The sequence below is a fragment of the Chelmon rostratus genome, chromosome 22 (assembly GCF_017976325.1).
Source record: "Chelmon rostratus isolate fCheRos1 chromosome 22, fCheRos1.pri, whole genome shotgun sequence".
Taxonomy (NCBI): domain Eukaryota; kingdom Metazoa; phylum Chordata; class Actinopteri; order Chaetodontiformes; family Chaetodontidae; genus Chelmon; species Chelmon rostratus.
The window spans coordinates 10,688,043-10,712,408 of record NC_055679.1 but is presented as its reverse complement, the minus strand read 5'-3'; the positions used below and the strand labels follow the sequence as shown (position 1 = coordinate 10,712,408).

At 42.4% G+C, this 24,366-nt stretch overlaps 1 protein-coding gene across 3 annotated transcripts in view; it reads right to left on the bottom strand.

Annotated features, from left to right (window-relative positions):
• The window catches only part of ptpn12 (protein tyrosine phosphatase non-receptor type 12), a 43,373-nt gene extending 19,234 nt beyond the window's left edge, over positions 1–24,139 (bottom strand). For all 3 annotated transcript variants that reach the window (XM_041964173.1, XM_041964172.1, XM_041964174.1), the window contains exons 1-11: positions 23,582–24,139; positions 8,397–8,505; positions 7,349–7,425; positions 7,068–7,163; positions 6,499–6,537; positions 5,767–5,838; positions 5,537–5,596; positions 5,115–5,257; positions 3,701–3,767; positions 3,494–3,571; positions 1,729–1,827 (exon numbers count right to left, since the gene is read on the bottom strand). In XM_041964173.1, the coding sequence (XP_041820107.1) occupies positions 1,729–1,827; positions 3,494–3,571; positions 3,701–3,767; positions 5,115–5,257; positions 5,537–5,596; positions 5,767–5,838; positions 6,499–6,537; positions 7,068–7,163; positions 7,349–7,425; positions 8,397–8,505; positions 23,582–23,683 (942 nt within the window). In that variant the 5' untranslated portion in view covers positions 23,684–24,139. The remainder of the gene's footprint in view (positions 1–1,728; positions 1,828–3,493; positions 3,572–3,700; positions 3,768–5,114; positions 5,258–5,536; positions 5,597–5,766; positions 5,839–6,498; positions 6,538–7,067; positions 7,164–7,348; positions 7,426–8,396; positions 8,506–23,581) is intronic.
• Between the last annotated feature and the right edge of the window lie 227 nt (positions 24,140–24,366).

Here is a 24,366-nt window from a genome sequence, read left to right as displayed (position 1 = left end):
AGAAGATGACGGGACAACTTCAATCGCCATAGACTCAAAGACGGAGGGGCAAGTCAGGCCACTTCAGCTCTGTGCATCTGTCTGAACTTGATTCAGTGTACGTACAGTAAAGACAGAGGATCCGATCGTATCTCATTTGGCTGTGCAAGAGCGTCCGTGCGCGTTGTGAGAATCACTTTGGTAGGAATACTTCTCGCAAACAATGGCGGCTGCGTGTGAGCAGAAAAACATGCGTGGGATGTGTGCATGTGTAGGCTTATTGTTCATACTGCCATTGAGAGCACCTATGTGGGTGTTTTAGTCACTAACAATGGCTGACTGGACATGAGTCAATGTGTGTATGGACTGAGTCAGTACAGCACATAATGATTTGCTGACCCGATGTGTGCATGTGAATGTGTGTGTGCACAGTGTACTCTTGGACTTGTAACTTTGTTAGATAATCGGTAGCAGCAAACTTTTGCTGGAGTTGTCGTCTTCCTCCATAAATGCCACTCCTCTTCTTGACAAATGATTAATAGCCCAAAGTTTCTAGAAGTGTAGTACAGTAAAGTACAGTACAGTTCAGTACAGTTCAGGAGGTGGACTAACCTGTCCCCATTCTAGAGATAGTGAAAGATATTTTAGGGTTTTAGGTTAGGGGTTAAAAGGTGTGTCAGAGTCTTTTCTAATGTAAACATGGTTGCATGTGTTCATGTGAAATTCAATCGCAGGGGTCTCCCTTTCCTAACGGATGTCTATTCTCAGACTCAAAGTGCATTATGGGAGAGGGATGATGTCACCAGAGCTTCCTAAGCAGGAAGTTAACTCCTGGATCCATGCCAATGCACGCTCCCGTCGTCCCTGTGTCCTTAGTGTCTTTAGGTTTGTCAGTGTGGCACACAGATCCTTCTTTCCTCTGGCTGTCTGGCTCTTCATCTTCACATATCTACTGTACATAGCAGTGTGGGGGAGCAACCTCGTTAGCAACTACATTTTCCAGCAGGAGTGGGGTAGAGTAGCTACTTTTTATAATCACATAAGATTAAAAAGCTCACAAATTGCTGAGATGTTGCTAAAAGTATCTTCTCTAATGATGAGGGACGGATGGGGGCTATGGATTAGTGTTTTCTGGAGTCATTTTTTCATCTGTCTGCCTGCAGTGTTCCAACACCAGATTGGATTTCAAAGAATGTACTCATTAAATGCGTTACTTATAAGAAAAGCTGCTGATTTGTTACAGCGTCTTTGATTTTCTAAACATGTTGTTTTTGTCACGTGAGTGAACCTTCTGGTTTGGTTGGACTTCTGGTGCGATGAGAGGAGGACCAGGGACAATTAAGGACAGTTCGTATGTGGTGTGTTTGTTGATGTGTGTGTTTGTGGGCACTGGGGGACAGTGTGAAGTAAACTAGAATGAGGCCAGTGGTGAGTGACAGAGCAAAGCTTTGTTTTCTAGCTCTTTTAACTAGGTCTAACTGTTGCAGTCCTCTGAGACTACCGTGTAGAGGAGAGACCTCTCTCTCTTTTTGGCACAAACTCTGTAACTGTCTGTGTTAAGTTTTCTGAAGGCCTCTCTTCCACTCTCATCTATTCCTCCTACCCTCTCCCTCCCCTGTGACTAATTATTTGTGTTTTTTTTCCCACTCCGAGTGTGTTACTCAGCGACATCCTGTCTTTCTTGAACACCAGACAGCATGCCCAATGTGTGTGTGTGTGTGTGTGTGTGTGTGTGTGTCTGTGTCATACCATGCCATCGTGTATCTGCGTGCTGGTGGGGCTCTCCAGTAGCTGCAGCTGTTTCTCAAAGAGCTGAGCGATCGCTTTATGAACTAACTCATACTGCTCCTAGTGAGAGAAAGACAGAGAGGAGAGATGAAGTAGAGGGAGAGGAGAGAAAAAGCAAAGAAAGGCTTTCAGCAAATTAATAGAAAAATATAAACATCCTCATCCACTCAAAAACATCAATTTACAAGGCTATGAAATACAACCTGAGTGACAATAGAACAATAGCAGGACCTTCACCGATGCACACTGATTTCATCTCATTACTTTCCCGGTAAGGCAGTAAAGTGTGCTGCTCCACAAATGACATTACAGTTACTGGCTTCCAGCAGAACTCTGGTCTGAGACATTAAATTCAATCCTGTGTCAGTGTGCATCAAGGCAATTCTACAATTTATCTAACAGGGCTCATTTTCCACCTCAATGTTAGCACATGTGCATGAGAGGGAGCAACATAAATGAGGGAGAAAACGGCAGAGGATGCTGGGTGCTTTGTTAGGCTGAGAAGCTCTTGTTATTTTGAATCTCGCTTAAAAGATACAAAGCTGAGGATCATTTATCCATCACGGCGAACTCCACAAAAAACATGCAAACACCCGTCAATAATATGGCAAAACAACCTGAACTAGTTATAAAAAATGGCGAGGTTGTGTCAACTTCTGCTAAACAGGCCAAGACCACTTTTCAGCCATGTGTGAGGCGACTTAACAGGCTGCGTGACTGAGAAAACGCAGCTATAACAGAATAACTCTTTTTCTAAGGTACCTCCCAAGTACCGTTGATTTAACCCGAAAGACACAAACACTAATAAATCCTTAGGGTACTCTCACGCCTAAACTGATTGGTTCAGTTAAAACAAACCCTTGTGTGTTTCAAAAAGTGGGATACTGATCCCACAGGAATCCCAGTTGTAATATTGCTGCACAAGACACCTCTTTCTCATCCTGTCTCTTCCTGTTTTTCATTATTCATAACATGCAGTCCAATAATACTAATAATGCTCACAATCAGCTTTTGTTTGTGGGTTTTATGTGACTCGAGAGAACAGAAATAAATGTAGATATTCACATTAGAAGCATCAAAGTGCTGTGTGACTTGCTGTCAGTTAACAGAATTTGATTCCCCCACATGGGTCCACGTAGCGCTGATGATGCAAGATGAAAATGGCCAAAACTGTCTAATGAATGAGTGACCTGTCACTCTGTGTGACTTCCTGTTTTCTCCTCTTGGCTTGTTTGTTGCAGTTAAGTTCTGGTCCTATTTACACTTCCTTTTTCTATCATTTTTATCCCTCAGTCCGGACAAAATGAGCCCAAACTACAGATTCGATCATGTGTTTTCATGATGCAGCTGGTTAGGAAATGCTTGTCATGCAATATATGTAAGGACCTTGCAGGTTTAGTATTACTTAAACCTACTTACTTCATTTCCAAAACCAAATTTGGACCTCAGGAGGAAGGAACTTAGTGTTCTTTTTTTCTTTTTTGACTAAAACATTTTTTTTTCATAATTCATCTGAAAACTGGAGAAATATCACATTATGTTAACCTCAGCTCCCAGGTTCTTTGTATTAAGGCATGGAAAAGGTGGCTTTACACATTAGCATGTTTCATATCCTCTGCATGTTCCTCCAATAACTTTGTATTAAATGTTGCTTTTCAGTTAGCTTTAACAGACCTCAGAGCAGTATGAATGCAATGCAGTTTTCTGTGTGCAAACAAAAACAAACCTTGGTCTGAACAGCAGAGTGTCGTTGCGTCCTCATCTCTTGGATCAACCGAAAAACATTAAAATCTTCTGGTATTTTCTTTCAAAGCACACAACACAACAAAGGGGTTAAATCTCACTTGAATCTTGTCATTTAGGGTGTGAAAAGTGTGTGTATTTGTACAAATATTTTTTAGGTATGTGTGGGAGCATCTATGTGTTCACATACCCCAGCTTTGAGGAGGTTCCATGTGTAGTCAATAGCACAGATAGCACCCGTTCTCCCACAGCCTGCACTGTTCAATCACAGTCATACAGATTAGATTCAACACATGCATTAAAACACAGACACACACTTTTTCATACCAAACATAAATCCACTAAAAAAAAACAAGCTCCTCACAAATATCAGCTCTGGATTTCTACTCTTGAGGGGACAAACTCTCAACCACATGTATGTTTGTAAGCAACAACCCCTTGTCCAGACAGGATGGAGACGGGAGCTATGCAAACGCTGAGACTATGTGGCATCACGTCTGACACATCAAATCATAAAACTTTATCTCATGCTGTCAGAGAGCCTCTGCTGCTCTAACAAGCACAGTTTCTCCACACACATGCAGGACAGTGCACATCCGCCCACAAAAGGCATCCTTACAGACATAGAGACACAGCTTTAAGTCCTGCTGTGTAACGGAGGAACCAGGAAATGTCCTCAGGCTGCTCATTATACCTGATTACACACACATGGAGACAGTGTGTGTGTGTGTGTGTGTGTGTGTGTGTGTGTGTACTATGTGTATACCCATGCATGTGTGCAGCAGAGGATCCGAATCTACAGCCTCACCAGTAAGCGTGTTGTTTGTTTTCTTGGTTACTACTTCACCATTATAAGTTCTTTATTGGAGGTAATGGTGCGGTCATCTCTGAGACAAATAATGTTTAAATTGTCAGCCTACAGCAATCTTATCTAATCACCAAAGCTGTAATTAGACGGGTTACATTATGATATAGCTGCTGAAGGAATCCACTGTAAAACAATCTGGAGCTGTCACAGATACCATTTTCCTCAGAGGTGGCAACACTCAAAGACACACCAATGTTCATTTTTCTCCCATATTACATTTTTTAAATTTAGATTACATTTCTATATAATATATTTTCTATATATTATAGTTTTCAACAAGATTAGTCAAGAGAAACAATGCAATGTCAAATAAAACAAGTCAACCTAATCTACAGTACACAGAAGCTGGATCTAAAATGTAAAATCTAGCTTTTGCCAGGATTAGATGTGTGTTTGTACAGCGGGTTCAGCACTACTGCAATTTTTCTCTGCTGTGCTGAAACTTGACTTCAAAACACACAAACTCATGCCAGCCACCTGTTGCGCATTTTTACTGCCTCTTCACAGAAAACCCCTGGTAATCTCATGAATCATTCATCATCATGAGTCAATTGAAGAGCAAAATTAAGATAAGAATGTGATTCAGGACTCTCAATTCATTTTGTCCTTATACTGCTTATATTACTTAATTACTTGATCTGCAATCTTTTTTTAAACGTTGCCGTAGTTACAGTGCATGCACACATGGGTGGATTGGTGTTGGTGTCTCTGCACGGTATGTCTGTGCTGTGCCTACCTGCAGTGCACACATATGGGGACATCATCATTCTCTTGGTATTCCCTCATTAGTCCGATCATATCAAGTATGGAGTCAAACGATGAGGGGACGTCATGATCTGGCCAGTTCATATAATGGAACTGTGTTATCCTCCGAGTCTCCTGCAGGGAGACACACGGGGGAATATCTTTACAAGGTGGAGGGTCGATGCAAGGTTGGCAGATTGAATCAGCAGGCCAAGAGTAGAAAGTGAATGTGTGGGCGATATTTTAATATTATCATTTCAAAAGTAATCGATTAATCTCAGGGGATGCATTATATTTTTCTCACCCAGCAGCAATGATCAATTCTCATCTCAACGTCTCAAATACAAGCAGTAAAAGGTTAAATAACGTGGGCTTTTGAGGATAAAACAGACTGAGCAATTAGTCAGAACTTACATTGTCGTACTCCACCATCAAAGTCCTGATAAAATAGTCTGTTCTGGCCTGCTCTGATTCCTAGAAAACAGGGAAAGGGAGAACATTTACACAATCCTCGACTAGAATGGTCATTAGAACAAAATGTGAGAAATGCGGGAGCCATAAAAACAAGACCCCCCACCACCAGCACTCTCCTTACACACTCTTTGCACACACACAGCTGTGATATTAGAGATTTGTCTACTTACACAGGAGATTCTGAAAGGGCCAAAACTCATGGGCTCCTCCCCAAGCAGCGGGAAATACCGCTCACACTTTTTCTAAACAGAGAAGAACAGGAGTTAGCTTTGGCTGAGAACAAAATACCAGACAAATACCACAGCTTCCTGTGCACACACACTTTCTCTCTTGAAATAAGACATTAATGTGACACGTGGAGCGTCGACAGTGACGTTTACCGAAAAAGACAGATTAAAAATACACACATACTGAACTTTATATACCCGTATGTGCAAAACACACATTTACAGGCACATATGCAAGTTATCTGAGCTATCAGTCACACATTACTACTATATTACCTCAGTTCAAATTGACTCAAGGCTTCGGTAACTGCCTTTAGCGACCTCTCAGTCTTTTCATAAACACAAATATGCAAGCACACTTAGACAGGCAAGAAAAACACATAAAATAGGAGAAATACCTCCACCAAGGCTGGACAGACATCTAAATTTGTCACTTTAAATGTCAGACTAAAAAATTTAGAAAAAAATTATTCACTTCTTCTCTTTAATTTTACTGAGCAAAAACATTTTGTAGATATTCAAACAGACCAACGGGTCGACAGGACAGAGAACAAACTCCGACCTTGGTGGAAATAATGAAGCACAGATGTGCGCACATACACATATATGCACTTGCATGCATGCACTGACACGACACTCCAACATACACAAGGGGATTAAATATCACAGCCTTACCCTGCCCATCTCAAACTCTCGACAAGCCATTACAATAACCTGCAGAGACACAAACAGGAAGGATTACAATCAACATTTACACGCAGCCTCTCAAAGCTAAATCTGACATCTCCAAATACACTCATTCCTATATGTTCTGTTTGTGTAAGGCTGTAGTTGCCAAAATGAGATCCAGAGACTCAGAGGAGTACCCTGCAGAGTAGGAAAATCTTGGCTCGACTTCACGTCATTTTTGATCATACATTTCACTCTCACATCGATATCTGGCATCATTCTGTTTGATCCTTCAGGGGTAATTATCAAAGCTGCAATCTCAAGCGTTCTTCAAGAGTTCTGGTTCAACCTAATACCAGCTCCCACTGTTCCCCCCCTACACATCTGTCTGTTCAAGCATAAGCACTCCCCATATGGCTCTTAATACCTGACAACCATATTAAATATTTATTTCAATTACTTTAATTATTACACCCACTTCTGTAAAAACAAGTGCATTAAGTAACAGCTTTCTATATGCATTTTTGCTCTCTATCAATCCATCTCCTGCTTTTCCACCAATGAGCCGTACTCACAGCTACATTGTACTCCCAGTTCATCCTCCAGAAGTCGATGACAGTGTTCGGCAGTGGGCCCTGAGTTGCAATATAGGCCTCTGGGCCATCCATACCCTGAAAGGAGAGATGGGGAGACAGCGAGATCACAAATCCGTGGAGTCAGATCAGTCTCAACATTAATGAATGCACACAGAAGGATTCACAGTTGTATCTCAGGATTATATAAGCGTGACTATATTTATATGAATAACACTATAATCAAACTACAGACAACTACAACAATTTCAGCGGCTATTTACCTTGATGAAGTTAGCATTGACGTAATCTGTGTCCTGATTGGTCGTTTTTAATGCCAGCTTAACCCTGCTGTGATCAACTGGGGAGAAAACAGGGGGGAGAAATGTTTACTTTGCATTTTAAACAGCTTCTACTTTCAGAAACAGTTGGATAAATAGAATGGGTGTAGTGTGTGTAGGGAAAATGGATAGAATGGAATATAGACAGAAACAAACGAGAGGCCACACGAGGATAAACTAGAGAAATGGGACGTAATGAGGTCAATGTACACACAGCAATATCCTCATTCCTAAGTATGTGCATGCATGAGTGCACATATGTTAGAGATGAACCAGTTCTCCCTTTGCCTTATGAGCAGCTCATTCACTAAAAGCCTTAATGAATGAATGGATTGACGGATGCATGGACAGAGGAGAAAAAGAGGATAAAGGTATAAAAAAAAATAGGACAGATGTTGGGTCATGTAAGCTGCCCCTGAGGTCATTAAGCACAGCGAGAGCTCTGTGTGTATGTGAGGCACAAACCATTAAATGACCTGCTACAACATACTGTCTGTCTCTACCCAGCATCCTCTGCTTTACTCTGTTTTTAATATTTAACCAGGCAGTCTAAAGAAATCCTGCCTTCAACTGAATGGTGAAATGGTTAAAAAAAGAAAGGATGTGATCGTATAGTTCTGTTTGTGTTTGAAGTTTGACGCCCCAATCCAGTAGGAGCCTACTTTAATGTGGAGCATGACATAAAGTATGCCATCATCAGCATAAAATTGTAAATTACATCCCCACGTCCCTCTAACAGATCAGGCAGATCAGTGTTTATATGTCCGGCTTTTCTACTGCTGTCACAGCAGAAACAGCACAGGTGTGTGCAGGTCGTATCATTAACGATGGCTCCATTAAATGTAAGTTCGCAAGGACGCCCTGAAAGTGAGCAAGCATGCACGTATAAATGTTTTGCAGCCATCGTTCATGTTGTTGGATACCCCTGTCTTTGATAAGTCAAAATGTCCGTTGTGAGGAAAAGACTGTCTGTGCAATGTGCCGGACTTACATGGCAGTATGTCTTTATATCTGTTCTTCTTGACATTCTCCTCCCTCTCTCCTACGTTGGTGGGGTAGATCTTCTCCGTCCGGTATTTAGTTGATAACCGCCGTAACCGCTGGAATAAACAACATGACAGGAGATATGTTTATGTTTATGGCATCGCTTTTAAGTATAAATGGACCTACAAACAGAGGAAAAGCAACACGGGTTACACTCATGATGGGAGTACTTTTCTTTGACAGCACACACACAATGAAAAATTGAGCTTTTTTTAATCATATATTTACTCACTTACATAAGTGCAGGAAACAGTGGTTTCCACGCACACGCACACACATTACTCATCCTTCAACATTCACACCACTACTACTTCCACAGCACCCTCCTCACACACTGCTCCTCTTAGCGTGAAGTGCATGAAGTTAAGTGTGGCCAAATCTAATAGTAGCTGACACTGATGAAGACACACTCAGTTAATGGGAAGAGAACAATTACACGGCCTCTGGTCTGACGGCAGGTTAAAGCTCAGCTAGCGGTCCTCAGACACTGCGGTCCAGAAAAGAAGTTCTTCACGGGCGATACAGGTGAATTTCACTGCGCGACTCGTTTGCATCCACGACTCGCTGTGGTCTCGAGTGCCACAGCGAAACTTCTGAAGGACCTTCAAAAGAACAGCGAAGACTTTTGTGCCCTAAAAAAAACTCCTGCTGCTCGACTCTGATAGCATTCACATGATATCGCTCTCAAAGGCCTTATTTTTTTATTCCCTCAGTTGGTTCAATCACTTTGCTCACTCTTTCTGAGACAGTGAGTAAACTAGACATCACTCCACTCTTTTTGCCTCTCTAATTCCCCTTTCTCTCTCGCTGACTCTGAGAAAGTCAGCGTGGGCGTTCGGGCTGCTGGAGCCTCGTGTGAAAAATGGTCCCACCTCTTCTCTCTGGCAATGACTGCAGGCTTTCCTCGTGTTACTGTGACAGGGACAAATACTGTACATCCTGATTTCCTGAGACTCTCAAGCCTCAACACTTTTCTTCCTGTCCCTGCTTCTCTTTTCACTCCTGTCATAACATCACTTCCGTTCTGCTGCAGAGACATTTACAACAACTGAAAGCCGCCGTTTTGATCCAAGCCTTCGGCAGTTTAATAAACTGATGAGCTGACTGTTGTACTCACTAAATACACTGCTGATGCACACACACATAAACACTTAACACTAGCAGCACCCTAAAGCCAGAAAGAGTTTTTCAGCATTCATTTTGCATCGCTCGTCTTTGTGAAACACATCGACAGACAGAAAGCGAGGGAGAGGAAACAAGGGAGAGAAAAGGAGGTGCATGCAGAGATTGTGGGCGGCAACACAGATGTGCTTGTGTGTGTTCATTTGTGTCTGTGTGTGTGTGTGTGGTAATATCATTAGAGCTCCTCTGGCCTCATGTGAATTACATTTCTAACGGAGGTCTGCTTCTGTGCTGGGCCAGAGCCCAGGAAGGGGCGAGCGCACACGCACGCACTCACACACACACACTTAAGACACACAATGAGCAATGAGCAGCAATGAGTAGGCAGGCTACAGTGATTTGTAATGGTTTTGTGATTCCCCCAACTCACAAAACACATTATGTGGGAACAAACATGAACGAAAAAGTGCCCTCTAACACTGTAATGATGACAAGCATTTTCCCTTTATAGCCTATTTCACTTCATTTACAGCAAACTGGGGAAGTACAAATCGATTTGCTCATTAAAGCCTATGCATTTTGACATTTTGTAGCACCGAATCAATAATTTGTTTTGGCTCTGCATCGCTTGTTTTAATCTATACAAGACAGACTATGTCAGCTGCCAGTTAGGAAAGGATTTCATGTTTTTACAAGAGCACAACTTGGATAATTATGAGACCAAATTGCAAGAGATTAGCCACAGGAATAAAGCCCTGAAAATAACGAAATCCCTACCTTGCTCAAAGACATTTCAGCACTTGTAATTCCAGGTTTACCCCTCCCTCTCAATCCGAACACTTACAGAGTTAAACAAATGCCTCTTGTTTGTAGAAGAAGCATTTTTTAGTATATTTTTAGGAGTATGTCACAACTGTACAAATCACCAACAGATTACAGAGTACAATGGCTGCTCAAAGAATAAAATTGTGACAGGCTTGGCGTGTTTTGTACCTCCACTTGTACAGCAGCCAAAATGCATATGGAAACAGTTGACACAAGGAGATTAGTATTTGTGTCAATAATTGCATCAGTGCAACCCTGTGGCTGCAGTTAAGTATAGAGGCTACGCTGTCATGCTATTTTAAGACATCCTAGTGAGTTGTATGCAAACGTCTTAAGCATTCCATTTTAAGCACTGAATAATTAAATGGAGGTTGGGTGTGTTTTGCCATCACTTGAATGAGGGCAAGCAATGTCTGATTTCTAGTGTAATAGTAGAACTGTGGATGGGACATTCCTGAGAGGCAGTGGTGAACGGATATTTTAGGTACACCAGTTCAAAATGTCCAAAAATACTCTTGAACTACCATTGATAGTAAATTTTACCACTCAACAGGCTGATAGCCTACCTGAGCAAAATATATCTACTACTACTTGCCGGACAATTAAATTATCAAAAATGAAAATACACCTCACACACGAACAGTTCAGCTTTTATAATTTGATATATCATTACAAATAAGAAAAAACTTGGATGCAGACCCAGCTACTGTCTGTCTCGCCCCTTTTTCTCTTTACTTCTCATGGTCCCACAGACGGACCCTGTTTCTAATTACTCTTACTTCCTCTGTCTGTTACGTAAAACACACACATACACACACATACACACACATACACACACATACACACACAAAATGGGCATGCCCGGAGGATGCAAAAGAAAGAAAGAGGAGGGGGAGAGTGTCCTCGCCTGCTGCTACCTCTGCTAAACAAACCGACGAGAGAGGTGGAGTATAAGGCAAAGAGGAAAAAAAGAGAGGAAAGAAGTGGAGGAGAGGAGATGTGGGTGTTTGGAGAAAGGGGGGAAAAAAGCAAAGGCGAGGCGAACAGGGAGAGAGAAAGGGGGAGCGCAGGAAGGAGGGAGAGCCAAGGCTTTTAAGAGGCTCTTGGTAACTAAGCTAATGGGTTCTTTTATTCCTTGTTTCTGCCGTTCATTCACACGCTCCCATTACACACTCTGTCGCTTCGCACTAGCCTCTATCCTGAAGTGGGGGGGGGCTTGTTTCTATCATTACTCAAGTGTACTCTATTCATATCTTATCTGTTATACATCAGTTACCAGTTTATCAATAACTGCAAAACAAGTGGTGGAGCAAATTTTAAAGAGGATTATTCAATGAGGTGGTTCTACCTGTAATCAAAACCTAAGCACAAAAGTAAAGGTAGAAAACATCACAGGAAACACACCTCTTCACAGGAAAGGGAAGTGACTGAAACACTAGAAAACTCTCAAAGGGTTTTTTACGGTTTTCACACATTTAAAGACAAGAATGCACTGAAACCACCTACGCTGCACTGTTGTGGTCGTGTCGACAAAACGTGTGAAGCGTATTACTCAAATTTTAACAGCTGATGGACAGCTGTTAGTAGGTGAGGTTCACTTGTGCCTTTGTCAAAAGTTCAACTAGTTGGACAGACGGGGTTGCAGAGTTTTCATGCGCCACAGTTGCATCTGTCCACGCTGGTTTTATTGAATAACACTGGATTTGATCTGTTTTTGATGTATCGCAAATGACACTTTACAGTACCTCACTCCAGTGCTTTAATATCTCATTTGGCATCAGAATTAAAAATGATAAAAATAACAGAAAGTCCTTCTCACATTGCTCCCGTTACTTCCACATTCTATTTCTACCTTTCTATTCCCTTTGGTTCCTTGCTTCCTATCAGTCAGAGGAGTCAAACAGCATGACTGAGTTGCCCAGCTTCCTGTGAACCCTTGACTTCCACTGCCACACAGACACACACACACAGGGCGTTGCCGCCTTGAAGCCCAGTGCCGACTTCACAGACCCCCTTAAGGGTGCGACCGAGTCCTGTGTGCTCACAAACACATTTCTTCACAATGACTTGGCCTAAAATTACTCGGGGATGCCAGGGCAGTTACTGGGCAGAGAAGCAGATGGAGAGACAGTGGAAAAAGGAGATTAGAAAGGAGAAAAAGAAAATTAAATTTTGCCAACAGGGTTAGAAAGAGCGCTAGAGAGGTAGATGTGGGTAGAGAGAGGTAAAACGAGAGATGTAGTTGTTGGAGGGTCTAACCTACTTTCTGTCTCCTGGCTGAATAAGTCAGCATTGCTGTACTTCCCTGGCACACTGAATAATTCACACACACACACATACAAACACACACATAGAGAGAAACACATTCTCTTTCTTGAACTGAGCAGTGAGCACTGATTGGCAGAAAATATGCTCTTCCTGCAGAAGCATTGGGAAAAAAGGTTAGTGTGTGTGTGTGTGTGTGTGTGGCCAGGAAGTGGGGGTGTCGAGCGCTAGTGGCAGAGAGGTTGCACTGTCGGTCACCTCCACGCAGACACACACACAAGCTAAAATAGGTCACCCCTTACAATGCTCTCAGAAAAATCCATCTCTCGCGCTGCAAGCATGCGGGGGAAAAAGATGCACTGCTACAGAACGGAGACTAAAAGGGTCTGCATGAGTCTGTCACTCTGCTGCTCTCCCTCTGTCGATTCAATAAGCCTGATTGACGTTCTCGCTGCCTCACTTTCTCTCTCTGTGGCATTGAAGTCCGAGATCAGCAAAAAAAAGCTGCAAAGTGCAAAGTCATATTTAGTTCTACAGCTAAACGTGACTGCACCAAACGCTTTGAATGCATTATATATTGATCAAGTGACTGAAAAAAATGTGTAGCTTTAAAAGGACGGGGTTATTTAAAAACATCAGCATTGAACAGCAGCAGCATTAAAGTCATAATTTGACATTCTGGGAAATTGTTCAGTAATAGAGAGCAATTAAGTAAATAAGAACAATTTCCAAAATGTTGACTTTTCCATTAAGTGCATTCTTGACAAAGTTAAAAAAAAAAAAAAAAATTCAGAGAACAGGTCACAATATCAGGTAGCAGAGATAACTAATCAAGCTCAATCACCAAGGAAATAATATGAAACCCCACCCTGACCACTAGCATGAGTCAGGGGTTGGGAGTGGGTGTGTGTGAGTGTGAGTGTGAGTGTGAGTGTGTGTGTGTGCGTCAGATCCCCTCATTAGCTTAAGTTCCTAACAAAGATAACCTCCGCCGATTAGCATCAGTTGGCAAGCTGTGTACACACGTGCAAACATGCACACACTCGCACATTGTGCAATCAATTCCACTTTATGGCTCGTGGCCATTATAGGTCAGTGGACCACTGATAGCATGAGCAGCATGAACACACACACAAACACAAAGGCACACACATGTAGGGGTGCAACAGGGCATGATTCGCTGGCACAAAGCAGAATGTGCTTTCCTGTAATTAGCCATCAGGCTTCCCTCTCTCTCTGTGTCTGTCACTCTTTCATTTTCAATTCCTAAACCATCTGACGGAATTATTCTGTTGTGCAAGTCACACAGGCGGCAGTTCCACATGTGAATGTGATGGCACAAAAAGCAGAGCGTAATGTTAAAAATAGGGGAAACTCAATCGTCCCTGAAAATGCTGAAATTCTAGAAAGATTTCAACTGCAGGGTAGTTACTCATTAACACAGAAGTGTGTACGCAGCGAGTGCATGCATGAGCCCCTGACCCGCCTGTGTTTGTGGCTGTGCATGCATCTTGTTTGTATGTGGTTGGAGATTCAGTCACACAGACCCCAGGAAACACCTGGCCTGAGGCGACAGCACCCTCTTCAACCAGCCATTTAAAACCACCAACATTCTGGGTTCCCACTTCCTTTTTCACCCAGAATCTCAGCCCTGCATGTACAGTACACAGACCCGTACAGTATGCCGTGGACTTACAAAGACTGACACACAAAAAACTATTCGTACAGCTTCCTTTGGATAATGAGTCAGTGTGTTTATGCCTTCACAGAAGACAAAACAAAGCGGACAGAGAGAATAAAAGCAGGAGAGTGTGGTGGAAAAGGAGACAGACAGACAACTAGAGAAACAGATCAGAGTTAAGTAAGTAGAAGACAACCAGAAGACCGTCTTCAGGCTCCAGTCTCAGAAGATCAGCTGAGGTGTGTGAAGTTATCCGAGACAATAAGTGTGTTTCCTCCACCTGTTTTCATAAAAAAAAGCCCAGAGTGCAAATGTTGGGAAGCCTCCACCCCACTGGAGAGACAAAATGCCAAACATTAATGAAATACCATGGTTTGAGGTGTGACTGGCACCATTTTCCTTACATAACCTTGCTGCGCCCTCTTCTACTTTAATGGTTTAAGCACACTGGAGAATTAGTCCTGTTTTTGTTTACCTAAAAGTGCCTAATTGCATTACTAGAACTAGTATAACACATATGGAAAACACATCAATTTGGATATTCTTCTTTGCTGATTTCCTGGGAATTCAGTTAAAATTTGCACTACATCTAGATGGAACAACGATTGTAGAGTGGTATGAAATTCAACTGAGAAAGTACGACAGGATATCATATTGTATGATACAAAAAATGCCAATGAATGGACACTAAAACAATAACACAATGGCCAGTATAAGCTTCAAATTATGTCTTGTAAAAAGGGATCCAAAAACACAGAGCATATTGGGCTATCAGTTGTGCAACTTTCAATCAGGGTTTCAAAAGTGTCTGCCTGTGAGGATCACATCCCCTCTCTCCATACTATCATCTGCATCTCTGAAATGAGCTTGAAATCACAAACACCCTCTAAAAAAATATACTCTGGACATCAGAAAACACAGAAAAACACAGCGTGCCGGGTACATTTCTGGAGCCAAAACGCTCAACCTGAGAAGTTTGACATGTTTGAATTTCAGTTAAAATTGTTGACTTCACCGCCACACCAAGCAAACACAGTTAACATTTACCGGTATTTGCCTGGTGGTAATATCCCCCTCTGGATTGAGGCCTGCAGCAGGAAGCAGATGTGAACAAACTGCATATAATCCCAATCATCTGGGACAGGAGCTCATTGTGTGTTTAGTGCGTGCTTAGTAGTGTAGTGTGTGTGTGTGTATTAATCACTTCCCTGCTCAGATATTCACAGCTCATATGGTGGGTCAAACTGGTGACGTTGTGTTCACAAGCCTGATTCTCTCACTCGACCCCAAATCTGAACATCTTTGTGTGCGTTTACTGACATTCTAATAATTTAATACACCACTGGTCCCAAGAGCTATTTTTCTTCCTTGGTACCTGTCTACCTCAAAGACAGTTCAGCAGGATGGATGCTGCTAACAGGTTTGTGTGTGTGTGTGTGTGTGTGTGTGTGTGTGTGTGTGTGTGTGTGTGTACATGAATGCGAGCATGATGTTTGTGAGTGGCCAGAGTCAAGATTAGTCCTCCACACAAACACACACAAACTTCAGAGCGGAAATACTCTGTTGTGTCTCTTCTGAGAAACACCCGGCTTAGGGGCAAGAGGCTGGTATCTGGGTTAAGCCATGGGAGGGGGCGGTGAGAAAGAAGGAAGCTTGTGACACCAAAAGAAATTGGGAAGTCTTGTTACAGTAACACGAGGCGGGCTTACAGTGGTTGCCACACACAGTCACAAAAACAGCAGCCGACCCCTGCAGTGTACCCCGCTGCACCCACGCACACAAACAAGCTAATAAAAGCACACAGCAGCACAAACACACATTTTTTTAACCAGCGGAAGATGGCGCAGAAGAGAACCATCATGGCAGATTTTACCAGAAACTAAACCCCATTACAAAACTAGTGTATTACTTTCCCCAGGCTACATCCACACCAATACATTTTCATTTTAGAACAAAAAGGATCTTCATCCAGAACATGGTTTTAGCACTGCATCAAAAATAATCTCTGTCCAGACTAACATGCCTGAAAGCACGCATCACAAGACCATTAACGTACACTGAGCATGCACATGCGGGCGTTCATTGATTGCCTCTTGCTCATGTCGGCAGTAGTAGCATGATATAATGAAGACTTAAACTGCACAACAGCTGCCAGCAGAGACAAAGTCAGCAACACCTGTAATTCATTAATCATGTTGGATTAAACATCAGTAGTCAAGGCTCATAGATGTGTATATATCGGTTGATGTCGTTCAGTTTCTTCCAGAAGAGGGTCATGACGAATCAGGGATGGGCGAATCATCACTGATAAGACCCAATCAGGAAGCCAAACATACGTGCGCGTCAGCATTCCCAAAAGACTCCATTTCCACCAGTCCAGACTACAACACAATGCCAAAGTTTTCAAACTAAAACTGGGTCAGCAGCATTTTCCCAATGTCTCTATTTTAAAAACGTAGTGTGGACACTAGACGTGAAAGTAGCAAAAGTCATGCATTTTAATATGGAAACGATTAATACTTTATTGCAAACGCTAGCCAAGCCGATAGAACTTCATCTTGAAATTTGTGCAGCTTAGACTGAAAGCAGGACAAACATACCACAAACAACAGCACAAGATCCAAGCAGTTTGGAAATGAGAAGAGGTGTTGCAATATTTCATGAAATGAGAGATAATAAGGGCTCACTTCCACACCTGAAAGAGGAAGAGTCTTATATGTTTTTTCAAAATTCAACTTTATGTGCATGTGGCATCACTGACTGTACAGAAAATACATGCATGCTGTGCATATTAACATACTCAGGCTCAGTCTTAAAACCTGGGCTGTACGTTCACCATTTTTGCAATTATGAACAAAGTTTATCTGGTCACAACTCTCCTACCCTTCCATCAGTGTGACTGTCTTAGCCGAGTTAATCTGGGACAGCTCTGAACAATTTCTGCATGAAGTTCCTGAAACACACAAGTCCACCTTCCTCTGGAAAACACACACTCTATGTGCTGGCACTAGCTTACCATGCGGGGTCCTTGCATCCCTGACCAGTGAGGTGTTTGTGTGTATGTTTGTGTGTGTGTGGACTTGCATAATACATAAGACATAAAGGCTTCCAGATAATGTGCTGCAGGCTCAGATGTGTGTGTGTGTGTGTGTGTGTGTGTGTGTGTGTGTGTGTGTGTGTGTGTGCAGGCACTAACATGCAAGCGCGTACAAAACTCAGAAAGGAGAAGGGGAAGCCCCCTGGTGACAGTGGAAACTGTTACTACACACCAACACAAAGCCACAAGAACACACACACACACACAAGCATGTTAGAAATTGTCACATCTCATTTTCTTGCCTCCCCTCTGAGTGTTTTATGTCTGCCCGACAGGACACGTGTTTAGAGAAGCTTGTGTGTTTGCACTTTTTCGCTTTCTTTGATGTGCTGCTCCAGAGTAATCTACTTGCAAAGGTGGGGCAGGAACACACACGTACAAAGAGGCTGATCTCTTATTTCTAAACCCTGTCTAGACTACAGCGCTGAGCTCGGTGTTCCCAAAAGCAGGTACAGAAACAATACGAAAGTTGGTGCGATGACAGAGTCAACACGCCACAGAGGTAACAGATCACACAGATTTTTCATTTTGTTTCCAGCTGCGTGCTTTATTTCCTGTCTTTACATCATGCTCCTTTTACATCTCCTCATTTCCAACTTAAGCCACTTTGTAGCTACATTTGCTGAACCTGTGAATTGGTTTTTACACCTCCATAAAAGACACTTAAAGTGTCTCGTCTCATATCATACCTGGCCCGTATCCCATAATATCCAGGCATCTGTTCGTATACAGACGTCTGTTCAGGTGCCCCATGGGGGCAACCTGGCATATGAACAGACACCAAAATTGCAATGTGTTTAAAGAAATTTGTTCTAAGCTGCATATTCGTCAACAAGCTAGACTTTGAACAAGTTAAATTTCATGTCCTCTGCAACTCTATCGTCACACTGCCAGAGTTTGGAGATCCACTGCTACGAGGGACAAGCCTGCAAAAATGTACAACACTGTGAGGTATTTCGGGTAAAAGTCTTCAGTAATAGCATGTTTTTTTCAGGACGTGTGGTGGCCTGCTAGTTACAGAAGGTTTCCCATAACACAGAGGTCACAAGCTCAATCCCCAAAGCTTGTATGTCTATCAACAGCTGTGTCTTCAATCAACCTGACCTTGAGCTCAACTCTATACTCTTTCCATGTCACTTAATGCGCTAGTACAACTGTCACCTACATACTATTACAGTACTGCATGTGCTTCTTAAGTTAAACTCAGGTCAAGTCCTAATCAAATTGAGAAGGCGTGTCTGCATAAAGAAGAGGATCTCTACATTGCTAAACCAGAGAAACTCTGTACTCTTCTCTCTCTTTGCCGAAATGAAAGTCTGTGTTGAGTACAGACACTCTCTCTGCCCACAGGAAGTGACACATCAAAACTGAAGCGCACAATGCTGTCTCCGAGTCAGTGCTCCGCCCATAGAACAGTTATGCTTGTTCCATGAAGCCAGATTTGTGATTCAGCTGTATAACTTTGGAAGGGTCTGGACAAAAAATTTGTGCCTCGTTCAATTTATTTGAATGGAAATGTCAAGATCGGATGATTCTCTCAAGGCAGCAAAGTAAACCCACGCTGAGCGTCCATGTCCAACTACACGCTGACACGCTGCAGGGTCTAACACAAAGAAGCTATCGTTCATTTCATACAATTCTTCTCTGGTAAAATAAAAAGGACAATGTCAAAGGATTGCAGGATGGTTTGTTGTCTGTCATGATACAGGACTCTGTAGATGGCACTGTGTGCTCTTAAATGTGCTTTTTTTTGTAACGCTGACTAGCTTGCTAGCTAATAATGTAGCTGGTGCCATCTGATATTTAGGGTTGCCTTATATTCTACAATAAATTCAGGTTTACTTAAACTCTTCATTTCCTAAAAAATACACTTTTTTCTTTCCACCAGACAGACACTCAGTACATTTCTTCTTTTTACTGACAACCTTTTGGATGACTTCCTTTGCCAATTTTAGTATAATGTGTTTATACAGTTTCTTTTTATCTTCAAATCATATTACCTCTTACACTGCAATGGACATTTTTTTCCCAAATGCCTCATCTTCTCTTAAATCTTCTCTGAATTTGTCCATAATGTTGCCTCTGTAACAGGCTATTTGTTATAAAAACTCTGATCCTCTTACATAAGCACGCTAATAGCTGGTTTGGAAAGTCGTGGGTTGACAGAGTCAGTTGATAACCACCCTTGTGAAACAAGTAAGATTGCCATTGTTTGGTTTTTGTGGAACCAGGGACTGCACAGATGCCCCAATTTTGCAGAACCTGCGTCATGAGGCAGAATCCAGGACTCAGCAGTACATATTTTGCCTTTCATCCCATTTGTATCCCTTTGAGTTAAGGCATCATCATCAGACCAGATTGGTTAAAATGATCACACTGTGTGCCTTTTACTGATGACATGCTGCATGATATCACTGCTGAAGCTTTAATCTTTTGAATAGTTAACCAGAGTTCTCACTGCCATTTGGCTTTAACCAACATGCAGAGCTGTTAAGTTCAGCTTTAAAACATGCTCTGTCATATACTCACCAGAAAAAGGCGGAGGGTCAAGGAAGAAATTATAGGCATACTGGCTATAATGCTGTATGTTTGTGAGAGTAGATAGTAGCATGTAATCTACCTCTTTGATTACTATGGCACTAGGATTATGACAAAAATGTGCCCAATTTACACCTTTAACTCCAGACTCTGGACTGTGCTGCCCTGTCTCTTTGCACTTCATGGGAGGCCCTGATGTACTCGTGCCATGTGCACCAGTATGTGCCGTGTAATTAGATCAGTTGTTGATGTGTCTCCATATGAATGCCGCTAAATGAAATGCCTAAAATTATCACCGCCCTGTACTATTTCTGACAGCTAAAATGAATCACAAAAATGTTTATGGGGGGTTCAGACATGATAAGATCACGACAGAATACCAGAACAAGACATTTCGCACATTTGGGGACATTCGAAGTGCCTCTGTTTCATCAAACAGCTGAAAAGGAGTACTGAACAAAGCATATAATCGCTGACTCGTTACCCTATGAGAGCACTGTAATTATGCCTATAAAACACATTCTATATATAAACAACAATAGGCAGTTAAAGTGGGTGTTATGTCAGGGTGTTCTGGTGACTCAGTGTGCAAAGGAGCACACCCCATGCACTTGTGGTATTGTGAGAATGACCCCAGCAATTGAAAGCTTCGTGAGAGGCTCGAAACTAGTACAACCGACTAGTAGCAACCAGCTAAAGCACTTACTTACATGTTGGCTGTGGCTGATGAGTCTCAATTGTGCTTGGTGCACTGGCACACAGCCCACCCGTGCTCAATCTGAACAAGTTACCCTGTCTACAAGCTGGTATGTCTGCTGAATAATTTAGATGAAACTCTTAATTCACTGGCTGATGTTGCCAGCAAATTTGGCTGGAAGCCCCATTTACACGAATGCCATAAAGCGGATATTCAGCAAGTTTGCCTGATTACTATGAATAAAGAAATCGTTCAAATCAAAGCACTTGCACGGCCCAGACGTGACGTTTATATGAGCTGCTTGATAGTCAAGTTATTGTGTGGAGGGATGTGTGATAGCTAAAAGGCTAACAGGAAATATGTTTCACTACAGAAACGAATCGTGTTTATTGGCAATTAAGTTAATTTGAAAGGAAACTGAACAGATATCACATGAATAATCAAGGCGGATAAGCAGTCAGTGATGTCTTGTTTTAAAGGGGGTTTTCAGGCTGCCATTTTCTGTAGCCACAAGGGCTGGAGGGATGTTTTGTCATAAAAATTAATAAAGGAAGACTCTTTTCTACCTCAACAACAAGCTTTATGGCCCCCTCGCCTACAGATCCTCCCAGTGTACAGCAGCAGAGGACTGCGGTTGTAGCGGGGCAGTTTGACAAGGCGTGGATGTGTATAAAGTTATGAATGAGAAGTGTGGTGTTGCTAAAAGAAGAACCTACATTTACCCAGTCAACTCTACAAGGAGACTTTAAGATTAAGAGGAACCAGCAGCCAATAAAAAAACAACAATTTTTAAAAAGTACAGATTCTACTTGACAGTTATTCCAACCTGTTGTTTTACATCTGATGACATGCATTATGAAAGGAATGCCCTATAAATAAGACAAAGGCTGACTAGGCCCAGCTCCTTTTGCCCTATCATCCATAAAGCACTTCCTAAATGCCTCTCACACAGCCCAACGCCCCTCGTAGTCTGGATTTGCGCAACATCCGCTACCTCCCTGTTTTCTGAAACATGCTCAGGACAGGACAGACCAAGTCATCAGCACACAATTGGACAAATACACAGCGTATTCCTTATTTCAGAATTTGAGATGTACCTAATTTCAGCGAGAGAGGCCTGTCAAACTGTGCAGCTTTTATCCAAAGTGTGCCCAGGAGTTGATAAACCTCCAGCTTTAAAGCCAGGACAAAATGTTATGAAATGGGCCAAGAAAGAATGTTGCAAGCTCCAGCAAGCAGCTTGCATGAAGTAGGGAAGTGAGGAGAATGGAGTGCGTGTGTGTGTGTGTTTGGAACTGTAGGCAAAAGGAGAAAAAGTTAACCGCTCTTATGCCAATTAGTCTCTTTCCTAAACAATCAAACTGCAAAACAATAAATCAAGACACTGAACTTCCCTGGAACATAATGTGAATCATAAAAGAAACTGAAACCCACCTTCTGCTGCCACAAGTGGTAAAACAGTAACTGAGGCCTACTGTATCTGGTTCATTTAGTGGCTTTACTAATAGTTGCATTAATCTTACACTTGCAAATGAAATGTGCATGTATCCTCCAGTTAGCACTACATTTCCTAATGCATCTTAATCGCAGCTATTAGCTAAAATGACCACAAGATGACACAAGTGGTATTATAGACGTGCCATTCCTGTTGTGGCTATTGCAGCTATTTCACAAGCCTGGAACGTGTCCTATTTTGAGTCCAGAGTTGCAGCACAATAACATCCAGTGATGCAGTGTGGGCAGACTTATGACTGCGGGTCAGCGGTCACCATAAGGCAAACAAAATATGCTATCAAAATATGTCACCTCAACAACGCGCGTCTCTCTTTCACTTCAAGAGAGACCCTTTCCACATGAAAGACTGTATAACAAAATACTGTAAAATTAGTCTGGGCGAATATATGCACTCAGTTGCCACTTTATTAGGTACACAAAAACTAATACAGTCCAATACAACACCCCTGCACTCAAGCCAGCCTTCATTAAGTCTATAATGTTCAGTTTTAGTTCAAACTGGCTTGAGTCACCTTCATGGTTATTTTGGAGGCTGTAGTTAGTGGTGCTGTTGAATTTCATTGCATTACACGTGTTTCTAATATTTTGTCCACCCTATTTAGATCAATGAGCATAGGATAGCCTGAGTGCTTCGAGCAAATGTTGTTCAGCAAATAAAGGTATTGCTTTAACTGTCTTTGGGTTAAAATTTCATTATATGTACTTTTATCTGCACTGTAGTACAGTATGTACTGCGATGGCAGATGTCCACTACGGTACACATCTGCCCAAAACTCATACTAAATAAGCAATTGTAGTCTTACTAAAGATATTTCATAGAGAGCTTAAGCAATAGACTATAACAAACCTATGTGCAGGAATACTACAGGTACACCATAGGAGATCATTCATACCATTGAGCTGAGTTTGCCTGGTGGATAGTCACTGCATATTGAGTATCAGAGAGGACAATGAATCATACTACTGTATCCTTACATTCTGGCATGGTTAGCAGACAGCAAGCCACCATGACTGCACTTAAGGCCGGCGTTTACCTCCAAGCTAAGCTATCCCAGCAACGCCATGTAAAAAATAGCCCGCGGCTGGACAGTGACGTGAACGTGCCCTGTTTTGTTGTTGTCTGTGTATTTTGAAGAAGCAGCAGCCGGTGGTGTTTCTGTGGTTTGGGAGACAATGCTAGGCCGCCATGTAAAGCCTGGAAACGGGAGGAAAAGGAAGAGGGCAGTGTGGCCGCCCCTGCCTCACCTCCTGGGGGATACAGGGAACCAGGAGACGGGAAGGAGGAGGGGGGGTATGGAGGGTCGGTACGGAGGAAAAGGTGGAAATTATGAAGGGAGAGAGGTCGGGTTGAGATAGATGTAAGGCAAAGGAGGCATGTAAATTTTGACCCACCATAAAGTCGCTGCCGAAGTTGTCCTCTCCCCTCTCCTCGTCCCCCTCGCTCATGGCCTTCACCCCCTGGATAAACTTTCTCAGGATGCCGGCTTGGTCCATCCTTCAGTCCTCTTGTAACGTATCCCGTTGCCTTTTCCTTAAAAAAAAGAGAACAAGCTCCCAAAGTAGCTAGGTGGGAGAAAATGTAAAAATAAAACAAAAAAGGGACACAAGGGAAAGGGAATAAATAAAAATAAATAAGCTTCACGGATCCTCCAGAGAGTCATCGTCGGTTCACAACACCTTCTTTTTTTATTATCGCCCCATGTTGTTTCTGCCTTTCCTTCTTTCTTCTGGGCTGTTTTTACAACGACAACGGTTAGTCCCAAAGAAAAGCAGCAGCGGCCGGGTTTTCTGCTCCACGAACAAGTTCACCGCCGTGGCGTAACGTAGACTGTAAACACTTGGTTCTGTGTGAAAAGAAAAATAAAGACAAAAGACAAAAAAAACCTAGCCTGGTCAGTCTATCTACCCCTCCCTGTCTACCTCGGTTGCCACATTCACACACTGCTGCTCGTTATTCGCTACTGGGGAACATCCGGACTGGGCAAAGCCAAGGGAGAAAACGACCCGCCCCTTCCACAATATCACTGCCTGTGATTGGACACTTTCTACAACAAAACTAGAATCTCATTGGCGAATATGGATGTAGCTCCACCAAAGAGAAAGCTCTGATTGGACTGAATGTGTGTTTGTCGTCTTGACTCGGTCCGTCATCATCATTGGTATCACGAATGACCAAA